Here is a 22,565-nt window from a genome sequence, read left to right as displayed (position 1 = left end):
TCTATCAGTTCCAATAAACACAAAACCAGCAGTTGTAAATTTTACTAACCATTCTCTAAAACTAAACACACAAGGATAATACAAAAACAGATATAATTTGGAACCAAAGTTAACACAAAGCCACACAGTGCTTCACAAAAACTTTTTAAGGTATGTCTTTTAGCAAACCTGCATTGGTCATGCAACCAAGTTTGATAACAAACAATTGGGAAACCGGTTGAAAACGAGGTTCAGATACACAAGCAATATATTGCACTGGGTCCATGGTAATATAGCATGCTTGATATTGGCCAGACGAACTTGTGCAAACTCAGTTTGTCTATTATAGCATAATCATGTTCATATCAATAGTACTTACTTGCAGTGGCATAGACTGTAATTAAAGCACCGATAAATACATCACAAAATTTAATATACATTAAAATTTGTCGCCAATTATAAATTATCATCAAAATTTAACCCACGAACCCTAAAATTCAAACTGCAAAACGCAATATTTTGTAGGGTTTGTGACTGAACTTTCAAACACATATACAGAAAACAAGGCACATGGCTGTTTCACATGTTAACTTAAAGTGTATTGCAGCATGTGAGCAATGGAGGCAAGGTGTTTCTAAACATGTGGGTCGTGTCACTAACTTTTCTTTATTGTACTACTGATTGTGGTTGAGAAAACTTCCCACAATAAACATGCTTTCTTACATCTTTTCGTGGTTGAAGATTGCAATTTAAGGAAAAAACAAATTGCCTAAAGGGTAGAATAGGGAGCAGCTACAAATAATTTCACAATAATCTTATTAAGGTTCCCGGCACCAAATAATAAATAGCCAGCAAAAAGACCATTCTGCATAAAATTTTAGGTGTAGGTTATTCCACTTTGCATTAGTAACCTTGAAGGCCATTGTAAACGTTGGGTTTTGTCTTCTGTTTTAAAATCTTCTTAATTCCTGCAAAAAAATCATTTTAGTAAATCTGTGCAAATAAATTTGGTTGGTCATGGAAATTGCATTGCTATGTTATATGGTTTAGAAATTTACAATTCACTCAAGTGAAAAAGAGTTCACATGTACAACTGTGAAATTGGTAACTTGTTATAATTGACTGTGGTGCAACTTACATAAATAACTGTAGTTACATTTGTAAATGGAGAACTTTTCAGACAGAAAATTGTGTCATTTAAATATCACCGAAACCACTTTTATCACAAAAAATGCTAGGTGATGAATTACTTGAAATGTTAAATGGTTTGGATTGATTTAAAACTGAAAGTACAAGTCAGTGCAGTCGAGCTAATATTTGTAGGGCATGCTGAGGAGTAACTCCTTACTGGTTACACACATTACCCAATTTTACTGCTTTAATGTTTCAATACTTTATCCTCAAACATGTTCGCTAATAACTATGACTTTACATATAAAATTGTTGAATAATTAGTTAATTACACACCTGATTTTTGGTCTTCATTTAGTTCTCCCCTCGGGAAATCCACATCAAATGTTATGATCAGGTTTCCACGTAGATTGTAGTTTTCATTCGATGGCAGACCCTCTTTCTTCTTCTTTATACGAGCTCCTGGCCATGTGACCTGGTTTCTTTCAATAGCAACCTAAAAATGTATTGTACTAACGAGTTCACAATACGAGCTTCCTGTCTTTCTAGCACAACTGAATCATACCTGGTGGCCATCTAAATGTTTGATGCTGGTTTTGAAACCAGTCAAAGCATCTTGCAATGAGACTGTCACATTGGTGTACAGATCAAGCCCGCGTCGTTCAAAAACTGGATGTCTGTAAATATACCAGAAAATTAAGGACATGAATAAATTACTGTTATAAGTAATACATGTTAATGCTGGTTTACATGGCTTAATTACCAAGTGCATAGCAGTATCAAAAAGGTACATAAAACCCACTTTAAGTGTCATGTCTTATACTTGTTTGCTTACTAACAGTTGCTAAAAATTAATGATTGTTTTGCTCACACAATCTAAACACATTTACTGAATAATTAGGACTTACTTAAGAATTTTAATTTTGAAGAAGATGTCCCCAGGGTCGCCATCAATATTGGGTTCCCCCTCACCGACAAATGGATACTCTTGATCATCTTCCATTCCTGGTTCAATTTCCATCTCGAGAATTTTTTCTTCATTCACATACCTGATGATGCAACAAAGTACTCATTTGCTAGCTGAGCTAAATCAGAAATGCTACTCAGTCAAATTCTAGTTCTTTTTGTACACTTTTCAAACCAATTGACCAACCATGCCCAACTAAGAGATATAAAAACAATATCTTAGTTTTTAAGTAAGATCTTATGGATATAAACATAGTTTTCAGTAACTTTCCATTTCCCAAAAAAATTGTAAGGACAGTGTGCTAAAATGACATTATGAAGATAAAGTGGTTATAACACATTGGTGTGAAATTGTTCTCTAGTAGCGCACAGCATAATTTTTGCATGCAATCATCCTACGTACCAATCATTATAGTTTGAAGAAAACTTACTTGAAATTGGGACATTGGTCGCAAACCCGCTGTTGGGTCATCTGAATTCTTCCTGGCCCAACTTGTGTTGTTTTCATTTCCGTTCTACAGTTGCATTCTCTGGTACCAGAAGTCTGTTTTGCCACCGGCTTGATTCTGTTGATCTAAAATATACAATGTATTATGTTCATTTACCCACCTGTTTATGCAACTATACATGCTAAGGACCGGGATTAAAAATGTTTAATGTTTTGCATTCAAGAAAGCAGGATAAGATATCATCACATGGCTGTGTAAGGATGTGATTCACAGCACATTTTACAATGGCATTTTAGGACAATTTATAATATACATTTACCTATTTAAGGCCTGTGCTGGGATGAAAAAAATCAATGTTTTGCATTAAAGAAAGTCGGTTACAGACATCACATCATCACACAGTTATTTTAGCCCACTTGTACAATGGCATTTTAGGAACTTGACACACCCAAAACTTGAGCGGATTGTTTTACAGCAGCGTTGGTACCTCAATAAAGTTTCCTGAATAGATTTCTTCCAACGTAACTTCAAGTGGAATTGTAATGGAGTCTCCTTTTGGAGTGTCTCTTTCCCCTTGTTGGGGTTGGCCACCAAAGTTGAATGAGAAGAAATCACCGAAAAAACTAAATTGTAAAATATGTACACGTTGATGTTAATCATTTTACTACACCTTATGATGATAATTGTATAAGCAAAAAAGCCAAATTTCGTTCAAGGTTATGTGACAAATTTTGTTTAGTGTTTTTAGTTAGTAAGTATTGTTACAAAAGTATGGCTTCTTGTTATGATACATATGTTTTTAGCAAGGACTGCTTGCTAGCAAAATCCATGAGTGTTGCAAATCAGAAAGTCTGTATGTACATCATTTGGACAATTATTTGTCAAGTTTAAATGATATTTACATTGTTGAATGATATTATTATCAAATCACTAGCTGATATCACCGCATTACATTCGTCTAACACCCAAGTCGGGATAAATAACTTTACAAGTCACATTGTTAAAACTAATATCTTGCACTTGGCGCACCTGGAGAAAGGGTCATGTCCCCCAGCGTTCAATTCATCTTTTAATCCCTCCTCACCAAACTGGTCATATTTTTTCCTTTTGTTGTCATCAGACAATACCTGTGGAAAGTTCCGGTGTTATGAGAGTAGGATGACATGTTCCATTACAAAATCCTTATTTGTAGGCAATTACATAATGTGGGCGAATGACTAGTGCCATCTAAGTTACCTCGTAAGCTAGCGCGAGTTCCTGAAATTTTTCTGTGGCTGTTGGGTCATCTGGGTTTTTGTCGGGATGCATTTGTTTTGCCAGCTTTCTGTACGCTGACTTGATTTGTTTGGTTGTTGCATCTTTAGCAACATTTAATATTCCATAAAAGTCCCGTCTGAAAATATTGACATATATACATTATGTATGAGGGTGTCACATTCATTGAAAACAAAGAAATATCAGGTAGCTAAAAATATACAAGATATATGTTGCACACATGGCCACCACTATGTCAGAGATATTCACTATATATTAAAAAATATTGTGTGGCATTACAACATTTCCAAGGTTTATATGAATATGAATACATAATATAAATACTACAAACATAGTAACAACAATTGTAAAATAAGTTCAGTTAAGTTTAAATGAAGCAATGGCAAACAATGCCATAAGCATACTTGTCTTTTATATGCTCCAGGGCATACAACAAAGCAGAGTAAAGGCCACGTGTGATTATGACAAACGTTACTCAAACAACAGCACTTTACATTACCTCCTATTTGGAACACTTGTACATACATGCACAAACCATGTCATAACTACTTTTGAGGCTGTTAAAATTACTTCAAAATATGAAATATTAAACTCAGTATAAGTAGTTGCTCCAATTTATTCATTTTAAATGTCATTATTTGATTTTAATGTTGAGTTATTACAGTGCAATTAATTAACTGGATGATAAAATATGAAGCAAACTGTGCTATAATTTAGTATAAACAATCCTTAGGTATCTGCACGGATCACCCTTGTTGAGGGTAACCCAATATGACATAAACATAATGTAAGTGATATTGCTAAAAGTAAAATATCCACAATACAGAAGTATATACAGGTACCATATCACTGCATTTTTAATACTGGAAGTAAAAAACACTGGAGATTCAGCTTAGTATAAAGACGGCAACAATATTCACAAAAACATGTAAAATTGGTTTTAAGTTGGTTTCAAGAAACTAAAACTTAACAATTACTGTGTGATTAACCATAATACTATGTTAGTAAAATTTCCAATTTTTATGTAACAACCAACTCACCCCGCTATAACTTGAGTGATGAGTAGAACTGACACAATAACCATTTTCAGTAACAAAGTATTCATTTTGTACTAGGAGTTCCTAACTTAAATACAACAACCACCCTGTAAAATATTACAAATTCATTGGCCCACTTTATTTTCCACTGCTATTTTGTTGTTTATTTACAAGGAGCGCCAACTAAACACACACAAATAGTGCATTAACTGGAAGCAAATTGATACAAAAACTTCATTTGATTAGACACATAATGAAAAAAATTACACTAACTCTTGGAAAGCAAGACTTATAGGATTCAATCCCCTAAGGGCAAAAAAAAGTAAGTCGCATAAATGTCTGAAACATTTTTGCCTCTGCACTAACAGCTCATCTCCACAATTCCTCACATTACACAAAGGAACATTTCGTGCTAAGCAGCGAGTATCATCATATATGTTGGAAGGATTAAGAGCACTTGAATAAACAATGCATGGCCTGTAGACACTGAACAGACTAACAATTAATTGTGCATTAATGATTAGGAAACAATGCTGGGTGTGTTTATATGCTTACTCGTCTCAATTACCACGCCACACAAAAAATATGTACACTCGCCTAATTAGTAAATGCAATAGTAAGCAAAATAAAGCACTTGATTTAAGAAATGTATTGATGTCTTGGGTCCAAATGGCAAGCGCAAGAAATGTGTTAGTAAATATTTTAGTTGCTTTAACAATATATATATATATATACACAGAAACTGCGGAATGTTTCATATCATGTAGGAATATGGCATATGTATTGAAAAGCAGTACCAGTTTTACAGGCTTTTTTATTATTTCTTGGGAAAATGTCAGGAATGTTGTAATTTTCATTTGCTGGCTTCACAATGATTTTCACTACATAATAAACGTGTTTATATGCTCTCCACTTCCTGAAGTGTGCGCTGCAACTCGTCCTCTGCTTCTTTGCAGGCCATATCCAGTCTTTCATTTTCCCTTTCAAGATCTTCAATTTCTTTTGCTTGCTTTGCAATCTCTTTCTCTGCCATTTCTTTTGCAGTCTCCAACTGTCCAACAGTTTCTGTGAGTTGTCGGGTTTTAAATTCCAGTTCTTCCTCCTTGTTGGAATAATTGTGCTCCTTGGCTTCAAAGGATTTGACAAGAGCTATAAGATTTTTGTTCTCTTCTTCCAATTCTTTGTTGCGTGCATCTGCGGATTCAAACCTCTCTTCCGACTTATCCACCTCACCCTCCAGCACAAGAAGCTTTCGTGCAACTTCTTCATAGCGCCTATCGGCATCTTCAGCAACCTGCCTTACTTCTTTTAGTTGATCTCTTTGAGTCTCGTATCTGTCAGTGGCATTTTGCTCAGTATTTTCAAGGGTCTTGCGCTCTCGTTCATATTCATCGCGTTTTTGTTCAGCTTCATTCAGGCAATCCTTGGTGTGTCTTAATGAGTCTTCAGCTTTATCAAGGTCGTCTTCTAATATCTTTAATTTGCCTTCAAGACTGCGGTTCTCTTGTTCCAGATGTTCTCGCACTGCTCTTTCTTCTTTAAGTGTCTTTTCTGCTACTTCCAATCTCTCTTCCCTGTCTTCGACTTCATCCTTTAGAGCTGCAATTCTCTTCTTGATTTTTTCCATTTTTAAAGGTTTTAATTGCCTAGGTTCAGGGTATTTCTGAAAGCAAAATACAATAGTATACGGTAAAATGATGTAAGCACTTTCAACAAATACAAATACTAAATTCGAATGTAAATAAACTGTTCTATATAGCAACAAAGTTGAATTATAAAGGGAAAGGCTGTGCTTGTAAGTGTTTGTCCCTAAATTTACAGTCTTTTCGTAGATCACAATTTCGGGATGGTTATATGCCTGGGCTGTGCCAATGTTGTGAAGCATGAGTTTTTGAAGAATTGAACAACCTTCCTAGTAACCTTAAATCGCGATATTGTGCAAAAACAATCGGTGCTTCTGTTCACAAAACAAACCTTCACTTTAAACACAGCTAAAAAGGAAACGCTCTACACTCTTTCGTCTCGCAACTACGTCAACCCACCACTTTTACAACATTATCAGGTGCATTGTGGGTACGATTTCCGCCACGCCAAGTGTATTTTTTCGAATTTGAAACTTTATTCCTTGAAAAGTACTTGTTTTTTACACTGAAGACAACATATGTGATAACAGGTCACATTAAACCTGTGATTTCTCTTCCTATGAAACTATCCACGTTAATTTAAGGCTTTTGTGTCTTTCCTAACGCAGCCTTTTTCGTACAACCACAGGCCGGTTACCATGCCTGACGTCATTTTCCTAATAAGGAAACCGCTCTTTTCTTCAACCAAGCCTGCATTCTTTACCATGTATGGAAGGGCGATTTTATCGTTTGTCTGGAAATTCGCGGCATCGCTATTTGCTACTAGTATAGATACTGCTGAACCAGACAACGGTGCTATTTAACGATACTGCGCCAGGCTTACAGAACTTTAAAATAAATTATTTGCATCAATATTAATGCATGATAAGCTCTTAATTCTACTATCGCTTTGCGCACAATTTTTTCAACAAATAACTCGCATCGACATTTCCTTCCCTTATATTGTGTCCCTGGTATAAAAACGTTTTCACAGCGCGATTGATTAGATTTGCGTGAGAGATATCCGGATGTGCGCGCCAAAAGTTGTTACAAGAGTTAAAATGCCAAATTTGCTGCCAGCCGGAAACTGCGCGCAGCTGTCGGCGAAACACTCAAGTCTCCTTTGTGACGTAGCACTGACACGATTGATAAAAGCCCTGCACGTCCGGCGTGGTGACAAAAGGCGTCACGCAGCTTTTTTGGCATGTCAAACAAGCAGCGTCAAGAAACGTAAGCCGACGTGGGTTCAACTTAACTACGATACCATATTTGATTATTTGTTGCTAAGTGCCCCGTCAAAAATGTTTCGTATGGTAAGCTATAATGTATAACAGCCCTTTTGAGTTTAGAAACATTAGAATTACGCCTTAGGCCAACTTGGCTTTTACCGATACCGACCATAAACACCAGTTTCTTATTTCGTCACGATCTTGTGTTTACAACTGCTTTGGCAACTGAATGCTGTCAATAAAACACAATAGCAAAGGGCGAAAGTGATTGTATTTTTACAGAAACTTGACCGCAGAGAAACAAACAAGAGAGTACTTAATGCCCGCACCTAAATGCCTTTGTAGTCGGGTTTGCACATTTAGTATATTCTTGATGAACCACTCAATACAATTAGAGGCACGGTCCTTGAGAATAAATGTGCCGTTTCACAAGGTTAAACCCATCCTATACGAAAGAAATTCCTCAGATTGAAATGTATATTCGTGGCCTCTTTTGATATTATTGGGCCCCAAAGTCTGGTATGGGCCCTGATTCGCCGCACCGGCTCCACCTCATCTCGTTATAGGGCCTGATTATACAGGCAGAAGATGGGCAAATTTGTGTTTGATTTACCTACGTCCTTTTGTAACGCATAACTGCACCGGGCTTGAGAATGAATAAAGCAGTCTCTCAAACGCCGGTAAGCGTTATAATTTTTAATACCCCAATTCTTTTCACAATTTTGCCTTGTATTGATAAAGGCTATAGTTTCTGATTGATTTTTCACGTAAAAACAGACTAATCTCAAGAAAAAAAGAAAAAAACTTCACACAAATCACTCAGGCGTTGTTCACATTTTGATAACACCAGCAATTATTAATTATTTTTTGATTAGTTTAAATCTGTGTCATAAGTTGGGCGCAAACGTTTCTTGTGACGAAAGATGCAACAAATAATTATACACGAAAAATCAGCACGCACCCCTTCTGACAGGAAAAAAGCAATAGAAAGATCCACAGTGAAAGGCATGCCTATGTACACCAGCACTTGCCAAGCCTATAACATGACAATAAAACTTCACTTTTACAGCAATCAACAAAGGCCCAGTCTTTTGTCAGAAATTTTATTGCCAACAACAATGCTTTTGTGGGGGAATTCAGGTATGGCGGAGCAGCCGAGGTAAATTAGATTCTAGCAATTCGATTGTCCTCATCGTAACCCAACAACTTCATTTCTCGAGCTAACTGGCAAACTGCGCAAGGAGTGCAGAAGTTGGTGACGCAAAAGTCGTCCATCATATCGCCCTATAAAAGTACACCTTGTAAACTTACACTTTCCACCAAATAACATCTCATATTTTGGTGGAATAAAAACAAAATTTAAAAGCGTAAAAAAGTCTGGTATTTTGTATGCACTGAACGAAATCCCGCACCTTAAACCGACCCCTACCTCAATATTGTGTCGCTCTCTGAATACGCTGCGCATTGGCCATATGCCAGGTAGACAGCATCTAAGGCAATAGTCCTCACCCATGGGAGTTGCCAAATTTCCGACGTAAAAGCATCCAAACGTTGAGTACAGTAAACCTGTCTTGTTTTAAGGTTAAACACAATCACATCAATGTAGAAAAGTACTAAGTTACTAAGTTCAGCGTTACAGTCACCAGCTACACTGCATGAGACCTGTCTATTACTCTCAATGTGTTCTTTGTTGTGTGGGAAGATTTCAACACGATTTTTACGTTGTTTGGCATCAAGACAAACAAAATGTAAAGTATATGGGGGTTGCAACGATCAAGGGATAATTCACACAACAACGTTGCAAAAAATATGACGCAAGTGACATTGAAATTGATTTTAGGTCAAATGCGTGTTTCAATTATGCGACGGCAGAATGATTGACTGCATAAAAGTACAGACAGGTTTGTGAAATCGTCGGAAACGTTATGTTTAATAGGTGTCGTTGCGGCAGAAGTTTTTCACATTGCTTAGAAATAAAATTACGTTACATCATGCTTTTTGGCCCTGGGGCGAAACAAAATAGCACTTACAGCTATTCGCGTCTTTGTTGCAATCACACAGCCCAGTTTGCCACTGCCCTTTTATCTCCGGCTGCTGAGATACCACTACCACAGTTCGATGTTGGTTTGCCATCACATCAGGGTCGTTGATCTACAAATGGAGATTTCGTGTAAAGTCAGCCATGCGTGGTAGCGTTAGCAACAAACATACATAGGTTTTGTGTTTGCCTTCAGAAAGATAAAAAAATTTTATTGTCGTTGTACTCGTTTACCTGCGTAGTACCTATATTACGGTTAATAATTGACTGAATGTAATGATGTTGCCAATCCCGAAGCTTAAAAAACGGCGTTGAACATGGGTTTCCTCGAAGCAAAGCAAAAAATACTAAGGCCTACCGGTATTTGACAAAAAAAACATTTACACGAAAATGCCACACATTACCTTACAAATGTTAGGATGCAATGTAAAGACGGTCTGTGATTAAAACGCGAACTTTTTTGCACATTTTGCAAAAAAACAATTGCAATTTGCATCTTGGATTGCTACGTAACGAAAAATATAGTCCGGCGCCGATATATGGTTTCACAAAACCATAAAGGTCAGTCGACACCTCTAATCACGCATGTCATTGCCACAAATAAAAAATAAAATACAAGAAAAAAATAAGTTAAATAAATATAACGGTACCGTGATTACCTACCAGAGGTGAATGTTCTGTGTATGCCATATTCTATTCTGTGCAGCAAACATTCAAAATGCCCTGTAGAAAAACTAAACTGTTTGAACTTGAATAAATTAGGAGCTCAATAGACTCATTGCAGCATATTCCACACAGTTAGTTGGTATGAAATTGGCATAACTTTAATAAAAACGAAGTCTTTTTATGCCCAGAAAATTCTTCACCAGAGTCTTTCACTGCACTAATTATTTCTTGTTCGCCTTTTCAACAAGCAACGCTTACCGGGAATGTGGAGGCACTTGGCAGTTCGGACTGTTTGCTGGGGTCACAGTTGAATGTTTACTACTCTCGATTTAGTTCCCCAAACCACGTGATTTTACGTTGCGTATTTATAAAATATATATGATAGGTTGTTTGGATACATGTTGAAATAAGTTTCAACCCATTGATTTGGTGTAAAAAAATGTTGAAATATTAACCCACTATTGTTTTATTTCCTTTAGTTAGGCCTATTGGTTCGAGTCACTGATCTCTATTCAACATACAAAGATCAGTGGTTCGTGCGAATCGGGTTAATATGTCATGATCTCCGACTCACATACATTTCGGAAATTTCATTGACCCTCAACTCACACGATTGTAAGTTAAAATCGTTTGTTTGCTGCAAACAAGTATTGGAATATTTGATACTAAACAGTATTCTTCAATTTACATAAATATTCAAAAATTTTATGTTATGACTACATCTGTATTTGCAAAACTGTGATAGCATCGATGACATGACGTTATAAATATTGTAGTTTATAGACAAGGGAAGTGAAATGCACATTGCGATGGCATCATGTGGTTTTACTCTGCATAATTCCTTTTGTGATTGCTTTATTTGTTAAATTTCACCACTCTAGCAGTTCTGTTCATAGTGGAGCTTGTCCATTTCTCGGGCCAGCTGGCATGTTGCGCATGGCCCACAGAATGTTGCAACAAAAAAGTCATTGCATATGCTTCCCTGCAAGTACAATAACAGTTTGCTTGAAAACGAAACTGGTCACTTCCGCGTCCATTTAAGTACAACTTATACTTCAATATGGTGTCGCTCTCGAAATACGCTCCTCATTGGCCAAATGCCAGCCAGACAAAACCCAAGACAGAAATGTTCTCCCATGCGTTGTGCCATCATACCCCGGTACAGCCTTCCACCAAAAAATCCCAAACAACCTTGAAAAACAATATGAAACGCAACAATAGACACACTTTTGTGCTAAGTGTCGTCACACTTTCCGTTGTTAACACAAACGATTTAAGAACGCTTTACAATGTGCTTGGTATTCATTTAATAAATTAAATAAATTTGAGACACAAAAAAAATATTTGTAGCCGAGCACATTATTATTCATAAAATACAATGAATAACTATTTCTAATATAATGTAAACGGTTAATTTAGCAATATACATCCTGGAACATTTTGTTTGCAGTCGCATACTCCCGATTGCCATGGGCGCTTGGGATAAGGTTCCTGCAACAAAGTGTTGTAACACGGCTGTTGTACTACCACCGGCATGTTTTCGTTCTGTAATACAAATATTACGACCCGAATATCAATTTTCATACATTAAGGATTGAAAACTTTTATGCATGCGTAAGCAAAAAAAAAAGCTAAAAAACGCGTTATTTTTTACTCCTTGTGCTGAGAACTGACACACAAAAACTAAAGCACTTACCGAAGATAAACAATTTTTATCTGCCATAGATCTTGATCTTGGTAAATATTTTTGATAAAACAATTAAACTGCCTAAACAAACTGTCATTTTAAACACACACGAAATTCATTTTTGTTTATTAAATATCTTTAAGTCCTATTCCACTATGGGACACTTGCTTTACAAATCCTTAAGCGCACATTACTTTAATCAACACATATTTGAAGCAGAAGTGTTTACCAAGTTTGAGCGTTGTTTCGTTTCATCGCAGATTTCTCTTTTATCTATGATTATTTCCTTGTGACGTAATTGGTTAAATCGAACGGAAAAACCCCAAAAGTAATACCATTGTTTTGATCACGTATTTGGGGAATAATTCTTTTTGTTTCGCTCGATTCCGTGAAGCACATATCTTTCCATTACTTATTTTTGCATACAAGGAAACAATTTGTTTTTCCTTTGCGGTATTATACTCATAAGCAAAGCAGATACACGCAACTTATTAAGACCTTGATGTTGTTATTATTCTTTACCCGTTAAATCACATGTTCCTGATCGCACGATGACTGTCTTGGCCAGACGAAAACTTGTTTATTTTTGAAATGTAGTTCGTAGATTGGCAAATAGTAATGCGATAAGAAAATGGCCATATTTGCACGGTAAAGAAACACTAGAGGGCAGTAATGCTGAGTAAAACGCAAAATGCTGTGTTTTCGACTTCTGTGTTTTTTATGTTTTTTTTACAAAGTTTTTTATCTGAAATTATCAGAGAGTTCATAGAACAATCGGACAATGTGTGTTTTACACAACGCTGTGTTTTCAACGGGTTTATGTACAACGGTTTGTTCTCAAATGGCGTTACGTACAATACTTTCTACATGCAACATTCCTCAAAGGTCAGCTCACGGCTCAGCACAGAACTTAGCAGTTCTTCTCATATCCCAACGCGTTCATCTCGCGAGCCAGCTGACACGCAGCGCACGGACCACAGAACGTAGTTGTGCAAAAGTCATCGCACAAATCACCCTATAAATAGAAGGGTGAATTAGGTCTGAAGATAAAGTGGAAATTTCGTTACCCGGAGTATTTTAGTAATGAAAATCAAAACAAAAACCACCGATACCGCGCTTAAACAAGCAACGTAAAATATATTTTTGGAAACTTTGAAACGTCGGACCGTTAAAGCAACATTTAAAAGTGGGTGTTAGGGTCTGTAACGTATGATGTCTATGGTATAAAAATCTTGGTGTCGAGATTATTGTGCGTTTTTGGGTCTTGATAAACTGTCGTCGGATGATATAGTGGTTATCGAGACTATAGTTGTTAATCAGAGATTTCACATAAATAAACATTCGTTTCTGATTTGGTGACGAACCTTCTGTGTCGAAACATTACAGGGTCTTTTGCTGAAAGATATACAATGTTTTTGTTCATTGTGACCCAATGTATCAAGCCAGCAGTGTGGACGCCGGTGATTGTGTTGGGCGTTTTAGTTATTTGTAAAACGCTCTTGCAAATTACCTCCACCATTGTATGTTTATACAAAAGTACTTTTCATTTGCTATGGCATCAAATCTCCTACAACGTTAACGCATTGTGGTTTGAGGCCTTTCCTTAGCAAGGCTTACCTGTATGTTGTGTCTTTCTCTAAAAGCGCTCCTCATTGGCCAAAGTCCAGGTAGACAACAACCCACACAGCAGTTTTCTCCCATACGAGATGCCATACTTCCTATGTAGTAGGTTCCACACCAGAGCACACAGCAACCTACCAACCGTAAGGAGTTTTAAATACATAGGTTTTTAGTTTTACAATATGTACATGATAAATTCATATCTCCAATCACGCAATTTACATGAACTCATTTCTAGGGAAAAGTTTTGCCACTTGGCTAATACGGAAATAATACTGTTCGGACGGGTTGCTTAAAATCGCGGTTTTTAAAAGATTATAAGGTTCTGTAACGCATAGACACATATTTTTCATTTGTTACAAAAGTGTACTTACAGCTGGAAATCTCATCACAACAATCGCAGACTTCTGATTGCCACGCACGCTTTCCTTGAGGCTGCTGGGTTATTACTGTGGTTGTTGACGTCACGTAGCCGGGCTGTTGAACCACGACATTTGGAACAGACATAGGAACTTGACTGTATGGCATTGGAGGCCTGCCAGTCTATTTACATACAAACACAGCTGATTTTGTGCAAGTTATTATTAAAAAGACCCGGTACCATGTGCATATGGCCAAATTATTGTATTCCTTTAATGTTGACAGTCAGCATGTGACAGGATAGCTTTTTTTAAAAGAGTAAATTTCCGTGTGTAGTTTGATCGTAAACGTGTTAATTTTTTTAGTACGAATATATGGTTCTTTGCGCAAATGTTACGAGTCAAACTTAATACCCTGGGAGGTCTTGAACCTATTTATCTGTATTAATATTCCCGACGGATTTGCCCGAATTTTGTTCAAATGTTGGACTCGGCAAACTTCTGTATGCCATCCAAGATGTGTTAGGATAAAAACTACAAACTTTAAGGCATTGGAGCACAGTTTTTCACAATTTGTGATTCAACTTAAGGTTTCAATTGCTCAGAAACACATCGTAACAGCCAATCCGAGCACCACGACGACAACCAGGAAAGCAAGCTAATCAGAGTGATAAAGCACGTTGTTCCTTCCCAGCCATATTTTTTTGAAACTAATTTGTAAAAAGATCTGAATATGTGAAGGTTTTAAAACTAACTCTCTGGGGTCTTACTTTACAAAGTTTGTTGAAATCGAGGCCAGACATGGCTGAACTTCAACGTTTTAAGTAACAGTTCTATACGTACCTGATCCAAAGCAATGCTGTCGTTGTGCAAAGGTGCGTAGCCGGTATCAGCCATTAAATTCCGTACAGATGTTGCAAGCAGTGTAAATGGAATATATATTTCTACAAATATATTAAAGCACAATATCAAACACGAAACTGCAATTCATCACAGACAGGAAGTAAGTGACGTATTTTCCATCAGTCACACTCAACTTAGTCGTGGTACTAGCGGTGCGAGAGATCATCGTGCTTAAAGTCTTGGAACAATGATTTCGGTACTTCCTGGTCCTATATGCTTAACTGATGAACTATAACAGTTATTGCAGTCTCGCTTAACAAATTACTTCCCAGTACAATATACTTGAATGATAAACTGTAACTTTTATTAACAATACAAAATAAGATATTTTTACCATGCAGCAGTAATCACTAATCTGTCACAAAAGTTAAGTTGTCTTGCACTAGGAATAAAACCAAATACGACCTTTGCTGTCTTCTCCCTTCTTCTGCTTTACTGGCAGCCATGTGGCGTAACGCCGAAACTACTGTTTTGCTGTATGGATTTGCGGCACTTTTTCGATGGTTCGTCATTTTTTTCTTTCCTAAAATAAGCTTGCACTTGACAGCATACTCAACTAGTAACTACATTAGCTTTTGTGATATGCATTCAATACAAAGTTTAAGCAAAAATTTTGTTAGGAAAATAATGCACTACATTTTGATTTTACCATGGTATACTCTATACTCTGATTTTGCCTTTATCAGTGGCTATGAATTATTATGATCACGTGTTTTGGCGAACTGCTCAAGCGTTTTATTTTGGCACAACAAAAAGGAGATAAACACGAGTAGGTCGTGTGCGTGTTTTGCAAGTTTGTCTTGGTCGGCGACAGTTCTGATCAAGAATAATTATACCTTATATTTTCTCCCTAATTACAAAACCGACTGGACTTTAATTTTGTTCAGGGTTAACAGAATTGTAGATAATTATATTCTTGATATTCTAGGTACTGTATAATGTGGTATTTTACTGTTTAGACGAAAACTAATTGAGCATTGCGGACTTTCAAGAAATTAACAGATGCGGGTATATAATACTTTGCAAGGCCTAAAATATAGGAAAATCGAATCTGATTTGTTGCTTTGGACTTTGCAGTGAAGAACCAATATTTTGGAACTTTATGTGGTGCAATAGTTGTTAAATTAAATTTTTTGGTATTGGGTACTGTAGCTGAGTGGTAGTAAACATTTTCATAAAAAACTTCATACAAAAGATGAGATTGGATCATATTGTTGATGATGTGCAAGTGGGAAAATGTGAAATGATCACATGGAGTTTTTTGCCGGAAGATATTCTTCTGCAAATTTTTGAGTTGTTGAGCTGCAAAGAACTGGGATGTGTGGGTAAGTTTCTTTACAAACATAAAACTCTTTAACTGCTAAAAAATGAGCAAGTTTCTGTGGTTTAATTGTATTGTAGCATATGATAAAGTCTGGACATCACAAAAAAATTGCAGGGTTTATCTATTTACAGTGGTATATAATCCAATGCTGTAATTACTAATAAGTATTTTTGTCTAGGTCAAGTTTGTTGGAGGTGGAAAAACGTATCTGAAACTGAACTTATCTGGAAAAAAAGATTCGTATCTGATTACAAGTTGACCCAAGATGTCAAACTTTTACCAGGTAGCATTATAATTTAACTTTCAAGGGCCTACATGTAAACTGATGATACATTTCAATGCTGTTTGTGGTTATATTTTTGTTCATTGTATTTTAGATAATTAAGTGTTGTTAAATGTGTTGAGCAATAGTGTTTTAGCAGCGTAACAAAATATCAAGGGTTCCATTACCAACTATGTAATGTTAGTCTAAAATTGATGAACATGTGTTCGTTTTAAAAATTATGTTTTGATGGCACCTTGTCAAATAAAAGGTTATAACTTTCTTAATGACAATCCAGTACCCTGAGAGAGATTACAGACTACATAATTGTATGTTGTATTTTATCCACTCTCATTGCAAAAGGTGCAACTTCATGGAGAGCAGAGTATGAGAGGCTTCTTGACAGAACTCCAAGCCAAGAGTTGGATAAAATTGAGGAACATTCAGATGAAGTTTTGCATGTTGCTTTTTCTCACAATGGCATGATGTTTTCAACCTGCTCGAAGGATGCGTATATAAAAGTATACCCAAGTAATCTTTACATGTATGCTTTTTAGCAATGCAAAAATGTGTTTATAATGTATAGATCAACATGACCATTTATTAAAATAAAAATTTAAAAGTTTTGTTTTTTGGTGGTAAATGTAAGCAGCCCATTATTTTCAAATATTTTTTTTCAGGTATTTAATGCTGACTGGCCATTCGAGACAGTATTTAGCAGTCGTCTTGGTGGCACAAATTCACTTTTCCAATGGAAATACTCGCAATTGTCGCAGTTTAGTCCAAGTGACACGCAACTTTTAGTATCTGGGCGATGTGCGGGATCAAACCAAGGTGGTGAGATTGTCATCTACAACATATTTGCAGGGAACTTTACGATACAAGTATGTGCATTTGCAAGCTTAAGTTTGTTAACTTACTTAAAATTGCTTTAAATTGTTGTGAGTGGTAAATTCTAATTTTTTTAGAAATTCTTTTTTAAATGTTTTTTTATGGGTTACAAATATTTTTGGCGTTTTGGTTTTTGTGCTGATAATTTCCATAATGTGCTTTGTTATTGATTTAAAACAATACTCATAAACACTGTATAATCAGTTTTCATTGCCAGTGATAGGAACAGAATCAGCTTACAGTGGATATTTTTTCATAGGCTAGGGTTCGAATTATTCCGTACGATGTTATGGGTACGTGGTTAAACGAATCTCACATCCTCTCTGCCCGAGCTCACATTATTACCTCAACACAACAGTGTTTGTGTGAAGTGGTACTCAACAAATCTGCACAGGTCAGTCAAGCTTCTATAATTTTTGGTGGTTATAATTTTGTTACATAGTGCATTGGCAATACAAAAGGTTTGCTGATGATGCAATAGTTTTTTTATTCATGCAAGGCCTGTGAAATTTGCACAGTTTTTATGATGCAATTTGGATGTGCTAATTGCCAACCATGTGACTGTTAGTCACTGCATTATTGGGTCATGCGAGTAAACATACAGTAACTTCAAAAAAGTAACAGCAAGGCCTAATAATACAATTTCCTTTTGAATTCGATAAAGCTCATTATATTTTCAACATTTTTATTTTGAATTTATTTTTGAAATTTTTGCGTTGTGGGAAAAAATGTCTTTTTATGTTTCAAAGGAAGTGGAATCTCTTTACCAATCCACTGTGACTCGCTCCTTCTTGTTCAGATGCGACAATTTTGCAACTGTCAGTTACTTGCTCGTTTCTGACCTCACAAAGCCTGTGAGACAGGTATATAACTATTTTTCAAATAAAAATAAATCACTTGTCAAAATGACGTCAATAATAAGTCTGTTAGAAGTGGTGTGTCTGTAAACTAAGAGTAAAAATGAATAATTAGTCATTATTTTGTTTAGACCTTATTCTGTACAATATATATACTTAAACAATGTGAGAGTGATTTCTTTTTAAGTATATATATAATGTGAAAAAAATGTCACTTTTGTATGTTCGCTGGCCAGCACAAAATATGTGTATATGCAGTACTATTATCTCAAATTTGTTTCCACAACCTGATTATTTATAAATCAGTGCTGTCATCATGACAATTCATCAGCAAGCTGTTTCTTGTGTGTTCAGTTTATTAATATGTAATGCTGTATAAGGTTCATATGAGGCTGGACTTTGACATAGATTAGCACTTAATCATCATTCTATAGTTGCACAATGGTTATCTGTGACAGGCATCTGTTTGGGCATTAAATATCCTTGTTCGCAGATCTGTGTTATGCAGTTTTGTCATATTGTCACAAGGCTATACTGTAATTTAATGTATATATATAGTCGATACAAAGTGATTTTTTTGAGTTCCATATAATACACAAAAAAATAACACAATCACTGAATCAAAACAAAATGTTAAAAGTCTGTCAGTCTTGGTACACAATACAAATGTATTTTGCTTTCAAGAAAAAGTACTCCTAGTGTCTGTAAACAATTATTATACATAAGGTGGAAATTGTCAGGGACAGTTGCCACTGAATGGGCAATGATTCCCAGAATCAATTACCAAACACTATAAAAACTGCCTTTGTTTGAAAAAATACATTCACCAATAATTTATAAGAATATAAACTTGTTTGTACTTGTGGTATTTTCCATGAAAAATTTAGCAATGTAAATTCAATGTTGTTTGCAGATCATAAGAAATCATTACACAGAAGACTTGTCGACTATACTTCACCCAATACATGTTAAAAACCTCAAGGAAGATTTGCAGAAAGAAGAATACTTAGCACATTTCCCAAACAAAAGTATGTTTGCTGTTGCATATTTACAGTCTCTTCATAAATCCTGGACTCTGCAAAATGCTTTCAACATAAAGTGTTTCTCATAATATGTGACCTGTACTTTTTTATTCAATAAAGTGAAATTCTTTTGGTAGATCTACTGTGTAATACATGTGATGAAAGAAACCAGCACATCAAGCTTGCCAAGCTCTCATCCACTTCTTCCTTGGCAACCAAGTCAAGCTGTTTCAGTTTTTGCTCCAAAAGCAAAGAGGCAGACAGTGATGTGGAGGCTTCTGCATTGCAGGCAGAATCAAAAACTCTTTTTAAATCTTGTGGAATGAACACTGACACAGACAGTGTGCTATATCCTGATTTAAACTCAGATGTCACTGACAGAGCAACACAAAACAATGTTCAATACTGTGAAAAATGTGGCAAAAAGATGAATTTACAGTTCTTCAGGCCTTCACATGCTGCTTTTAACAGTGATGTTGATTCTAGGTAAGCGTAGCGTACATGAGGAAATGTATCTGGCATATGCCTATAAGGCCTGGTACTATAAATAACATAATTTTTGTAAATTGGTGTGTTTAATTTGTAAATTTAAAATGATGATAAAGTGATAATTTTAATACTTGTTGTGTTACCTTTAACTTGCATTAAGTAAACACTGATTTCTTTTTTTTTGAAGTTCTGCAACAAGTGCAGATGATGACATTGCTGCTGTTAGAGCTCCCAAACGTTACAAGCTACTAGTGTGCTTTACTGGCCAGCTAGTGTGTTTCCCCCATCAGATTGGTAAATGCATGTAAATATTGTGGTTTTAAATTTGTACATGCTTTTCTTTAAGTCCAACCCTATTGCTGGTTAAATGAGTTGAGAGTTATTTTGAACCATTGCAACACTGTTAGAATTTCCTATGTGTATTTTTTTCCATTTGCATTGAAACATTTACTGTATGTAACTATGTGAATTTCAGACCAGCATCTGTAACACTTTTCAGGTATTAAAATGTTGAAACAAGAAGAATGCAGCAAACTGGCTGATGGAGACACAGGAAGTCTGTCTGCAGGCAGTGACCACAGCAGGTTGGTGAACAAAACACTTACCACGGTTTATAATCTTGAAATTGAAAAGTCCTGTTATGTTAAGTAAATGTAGTGGTTGGATTTGGCCGGTTCTTGTACTTAAATGACCTACACCAACCAGTTGTTAAAAATTGTATGCATTTGCCTATGTTTCACTTTAAGCATTGTATTCCAATGGTTATTCTGGCATAGTGCTAGTGAGACAACCGGATGCTAAATGTAACAACTATATTTTTATCGTGAACTCCTTTGTATCAAGATGTTTTTACAACAAACACATAAAAGTGTAAAATTAAATGATTCTTATTCTATTGCTATCCAGGTAAAGAAGTCAGCATTTTAATACGTAGTACAGGATTTAATGTGTTTTTATTCATTTTACTAGCACAGGGATGTAACTATGTATTAAAATGAAAAAATATCAAAAATTTACAACTTCTTTCTGTTATCAAGATCAACTATGGAGGCAGATGCTTGGGACCACATCCTTGAAATGAATGGACAATGTGTTGGGATGACTTTATCACCCTGCAACAGGTAACACTTCCCTGTGTAGTCTGTTTGTCAATTCAGTTTTATTGTAAAAAGATGATTAAGTTGTATTTTTTTGTAGTATTTGGGATAAAAATAATGTTGCATTTTGGCTGTTGTTCAGATACCTGTATGTGAATGTGAGGGAATGGATTGGAAATTGGGATTTACTTTTGCAGCAAAACAATCGGCTTCAGTTTGAATCTCCAAAGATCTCAACCATGATTAAATTGGTTGTGTTTGATCTTATTACAATGAAAAAGGTACCATTTTTAAAAATATGCTGAAACCTTAAGAATGTCATATTGAGTAAAAAAGTAGGTCACAGCGACCTTATAGAAAAAGCTCTTTTACCAAGCTGCCAAGACAGGGGTAGATAATAAAAAGCACAGTATTGTTTTTTTTTTTTTTAAACTAATTGATCAAGTCCTATTGAGGCCTGCATGTACAAATTTTTTTAGTCAATTTGACAAACATAAATTTCCATGTATTTCAGATGTCAACAATGCTTGGTCACAGTGCAGTCAGCGATGTCTTCTTTCTCCATCTGAGCTCCAATGACTTCTACGTTGCTAGGTAATGATTTTCCACATACTATAAACTCAAATGTTAGAATTGTATTAACTGATAATGTGAAAAATATTTTTTGCTGCAATTCATTTCAGTGGATCGGAAGACTCCCGGGGATACATATGGGATCGTCATTATAACACCTCAGTTTCGTCTTTACCACATGACGATGTTGTGAATTGTGTGGCTGTGAACCCTCGTGACCCTTCGATGGCTGTGTCTGTAAGTGACGACAAGACCATCAAAATTTGGAGGTCGAGGGCATTTCATAGGTAGGTTGGATTTACTAATCGGTTTAACATGCCGGGTTAACAGGTACAAAGTTAGTAAAACTGCCAGTGTCATTTTAGGTGCAGATGTTTATCATTTGGGAAATTTTTAGTACCTAAATTTGTGGAAAAGTTTTTTTTTCTGCATTATACCTTTAATTAACTTTTAAAAAAAGGTTCTTTTGCAGGATAGTTGTTCATTAATTAATATCATAATTTTGTAGGTTATTGAATGGAGCCAGAGCTAAAGCGAGAAACAAGCCAAGATTTTCGACTCACCATTTGTCCTTGTGAAGCCAAACCAGTGTTTCGTGTGTTTGTTCTGGTTGCAATATTAGTTCTTTTGTTAAAAAATAAACTAGCTACCCCTTCACTTTCTTTTATTAATCACATGATTTTGCATTCGTGTTTGTGGTACAACCTGGATATTTAATATTTAAATACACATTTCATGCTGTTTCTTATTATTTGCAATGAAGGTTGTTTGGACTATAGGCAACGTAATACTTTGTCGGTTTACCATTTTCTGTTTGTATTAAGATAATCTAGGATTTTTACCAAAAAATTTCCTTTGGGATCTCATAAAACTGCTGACAGATGCTGTTACATAATTTTGCAGTGAATTTCTCAATCAATCCTGTTGCTATTGGCCAACCTCAACACAGAAATGTTTTTCTATTTTTTTTGTTTACGGTGCAAACTTTTATGGTTCTTTATTTCTGCTGTTTTTCTTCTTCATTCTGCTGCTAATAAACATTGACACAAGTTCCTACAAGAGAATAATGCTGCACAGTAACATGTTGTC

General features: G+C 35.7%; 5 protein-coding genes across 5 annotated transcripts; 1 reads left to right on the top strand and 4 right to left on the bottom strand.

Annotated features, from left to right (window-relative positions):
• Positions 1–26: 26 nt before the first annotated feature.
• On the bottom strand, positions 27–4,945 carry LOC145914308 (dnaJ homolog subfamily B member 11-like). The gene is made up of 9 exons (XM_083002121.1): positions 4,841–4,945; positions 3,762–3,918; positions 3,555–3,652; positions 3,013–3,148; positions 2,508–2,650; positions 2,019–2,159; positions 1,676–1,787; positions 1,447–1,606; positions 27–947 (listed from the first exon to the last, which is right to left on the bottom strand). Exons 1-9 carry the CDS (start codon positions 4,903–4,905, stop codon positions 883–885), a joined length of 1,077 nt encoding a protein of 358 aa, XP_082858247.1. The 5' UTR covers positions 4,906–4,945; the 3' UTR covers positions 27–882.
• Positions 4,945–6,531, bottom strand: LOC145914309 (uncharacterized). The gene has a single exon (XM_083002122.1). The coding sequence runs from the start codon at positions 6,462–6,464 to the stop codon at positions 5,736–5,738; it is 729 nt and encodes a 242-aa protein (XP_082858248.1). The 5' UTR covers positions 6,465–6,531; the 3' UTR covers positions 4,945–5,735.
• A 4,659-nt stretch (positions 6,532–11,190) lies between these two features.
• Positions 11,191–12,171, bottom strand: LOC145914312 (cornifelin homolog A-like). Its single transcript, XM_083002124.1, has 4 exons — positions 12,089–12,171; positions 11,820–11,937; positions 11,447–11,583; positions 11,191–11,374 (listed from the first exon to the last, which is right to left on the bottom strand). Exons 1-4 carry the CDS (start codon positions 12,113–12,115, stop codon positions 11,270–11,272), a joined length of 387 nt encoding a protein of 128 aa, XP_082858250.1. The 5' UTR covers positions 12,116–12,171; the 3' UTR covers positions 11,191–11,269.
• Positions 12,172–12,639: 468 nt separating this feature from the next.
• On the bottom strand, positions 12,640–15,387 carry LOC145914311 (cornifelin homolog A-like). Its single transcript, XM_083002123.1, has 5 exons — positions 15,367–15,387; positions 14,902–15,002; positions 14,074–14,242; positions 13,697–13,833; positions 12,640–13,094 (listed from the first exon to the last, which is right to left on the bottom strand). Exons 2-5 carry the CDS (start codon positions 14,953–14,955, stop codon positions 12,990–12,992), a joined length of 465 nt encoding a protein of 154 aa, XP_082858249.1. The 5' UTR covers positions 14,956–15,002; positions 15,367–15,387; the 3' UTR covers positions 12,640–12,989.
• A 650-nt stretch (positions 15,388–16,037) lies between these two features.
• LOC145913548 (F-box/WD repeat-containing protein 5-like) lies at positions 16,038–22,526 on the top strand. The gene is made up of 15 exons (XM_083001259.1): positions 16,038–16,286; positions 16,464–16,568; positions 16,911–17,068; positions 17,228–17,431; positions 17,698–17,832; positions 18,188–18,301; positions 19,209–19,323; positions 19,455–19,803; positions 19,994–20,100; positions 20,306–20,390; positions 20,844–20,927; positions 21,046–21,184; positions 21,418–21,497; positions 21,587–21,763; positions 21,985–22,526. The coding sequence occupies exons 1-15, from the start codon at positions 16,157–16,159 to the stop codon at positions 22,052–22,054; spliced, it is 2,052 nt and encodes a 683-aa protein (XP_082857385.1). The 5' UTR covers positions 16,038–16,156; the 3' UTR covers positions 22,055–22,526.
• Positions 22,527–22,565: the final 39 nt, after the last annotated feature.

This window comes from Ascidia mentula, chromosome 9 (assembly GCF_947561715.1).
Source record: "Ascidia mentula chromosome 9, kaAscMent1.1, whole genome shotgun sequence".
Classification (NCBI taxonomy): domain Eukaryota; kingdom Metazoa; phylum Chordata; class Ascidiacea; order Phlebobranchia; family Ascidiidae; genus Ascidia; species Ascidia mentula.
This window is presented reverse-complemented; position numbering and strand designations above follow the sequence as displayed.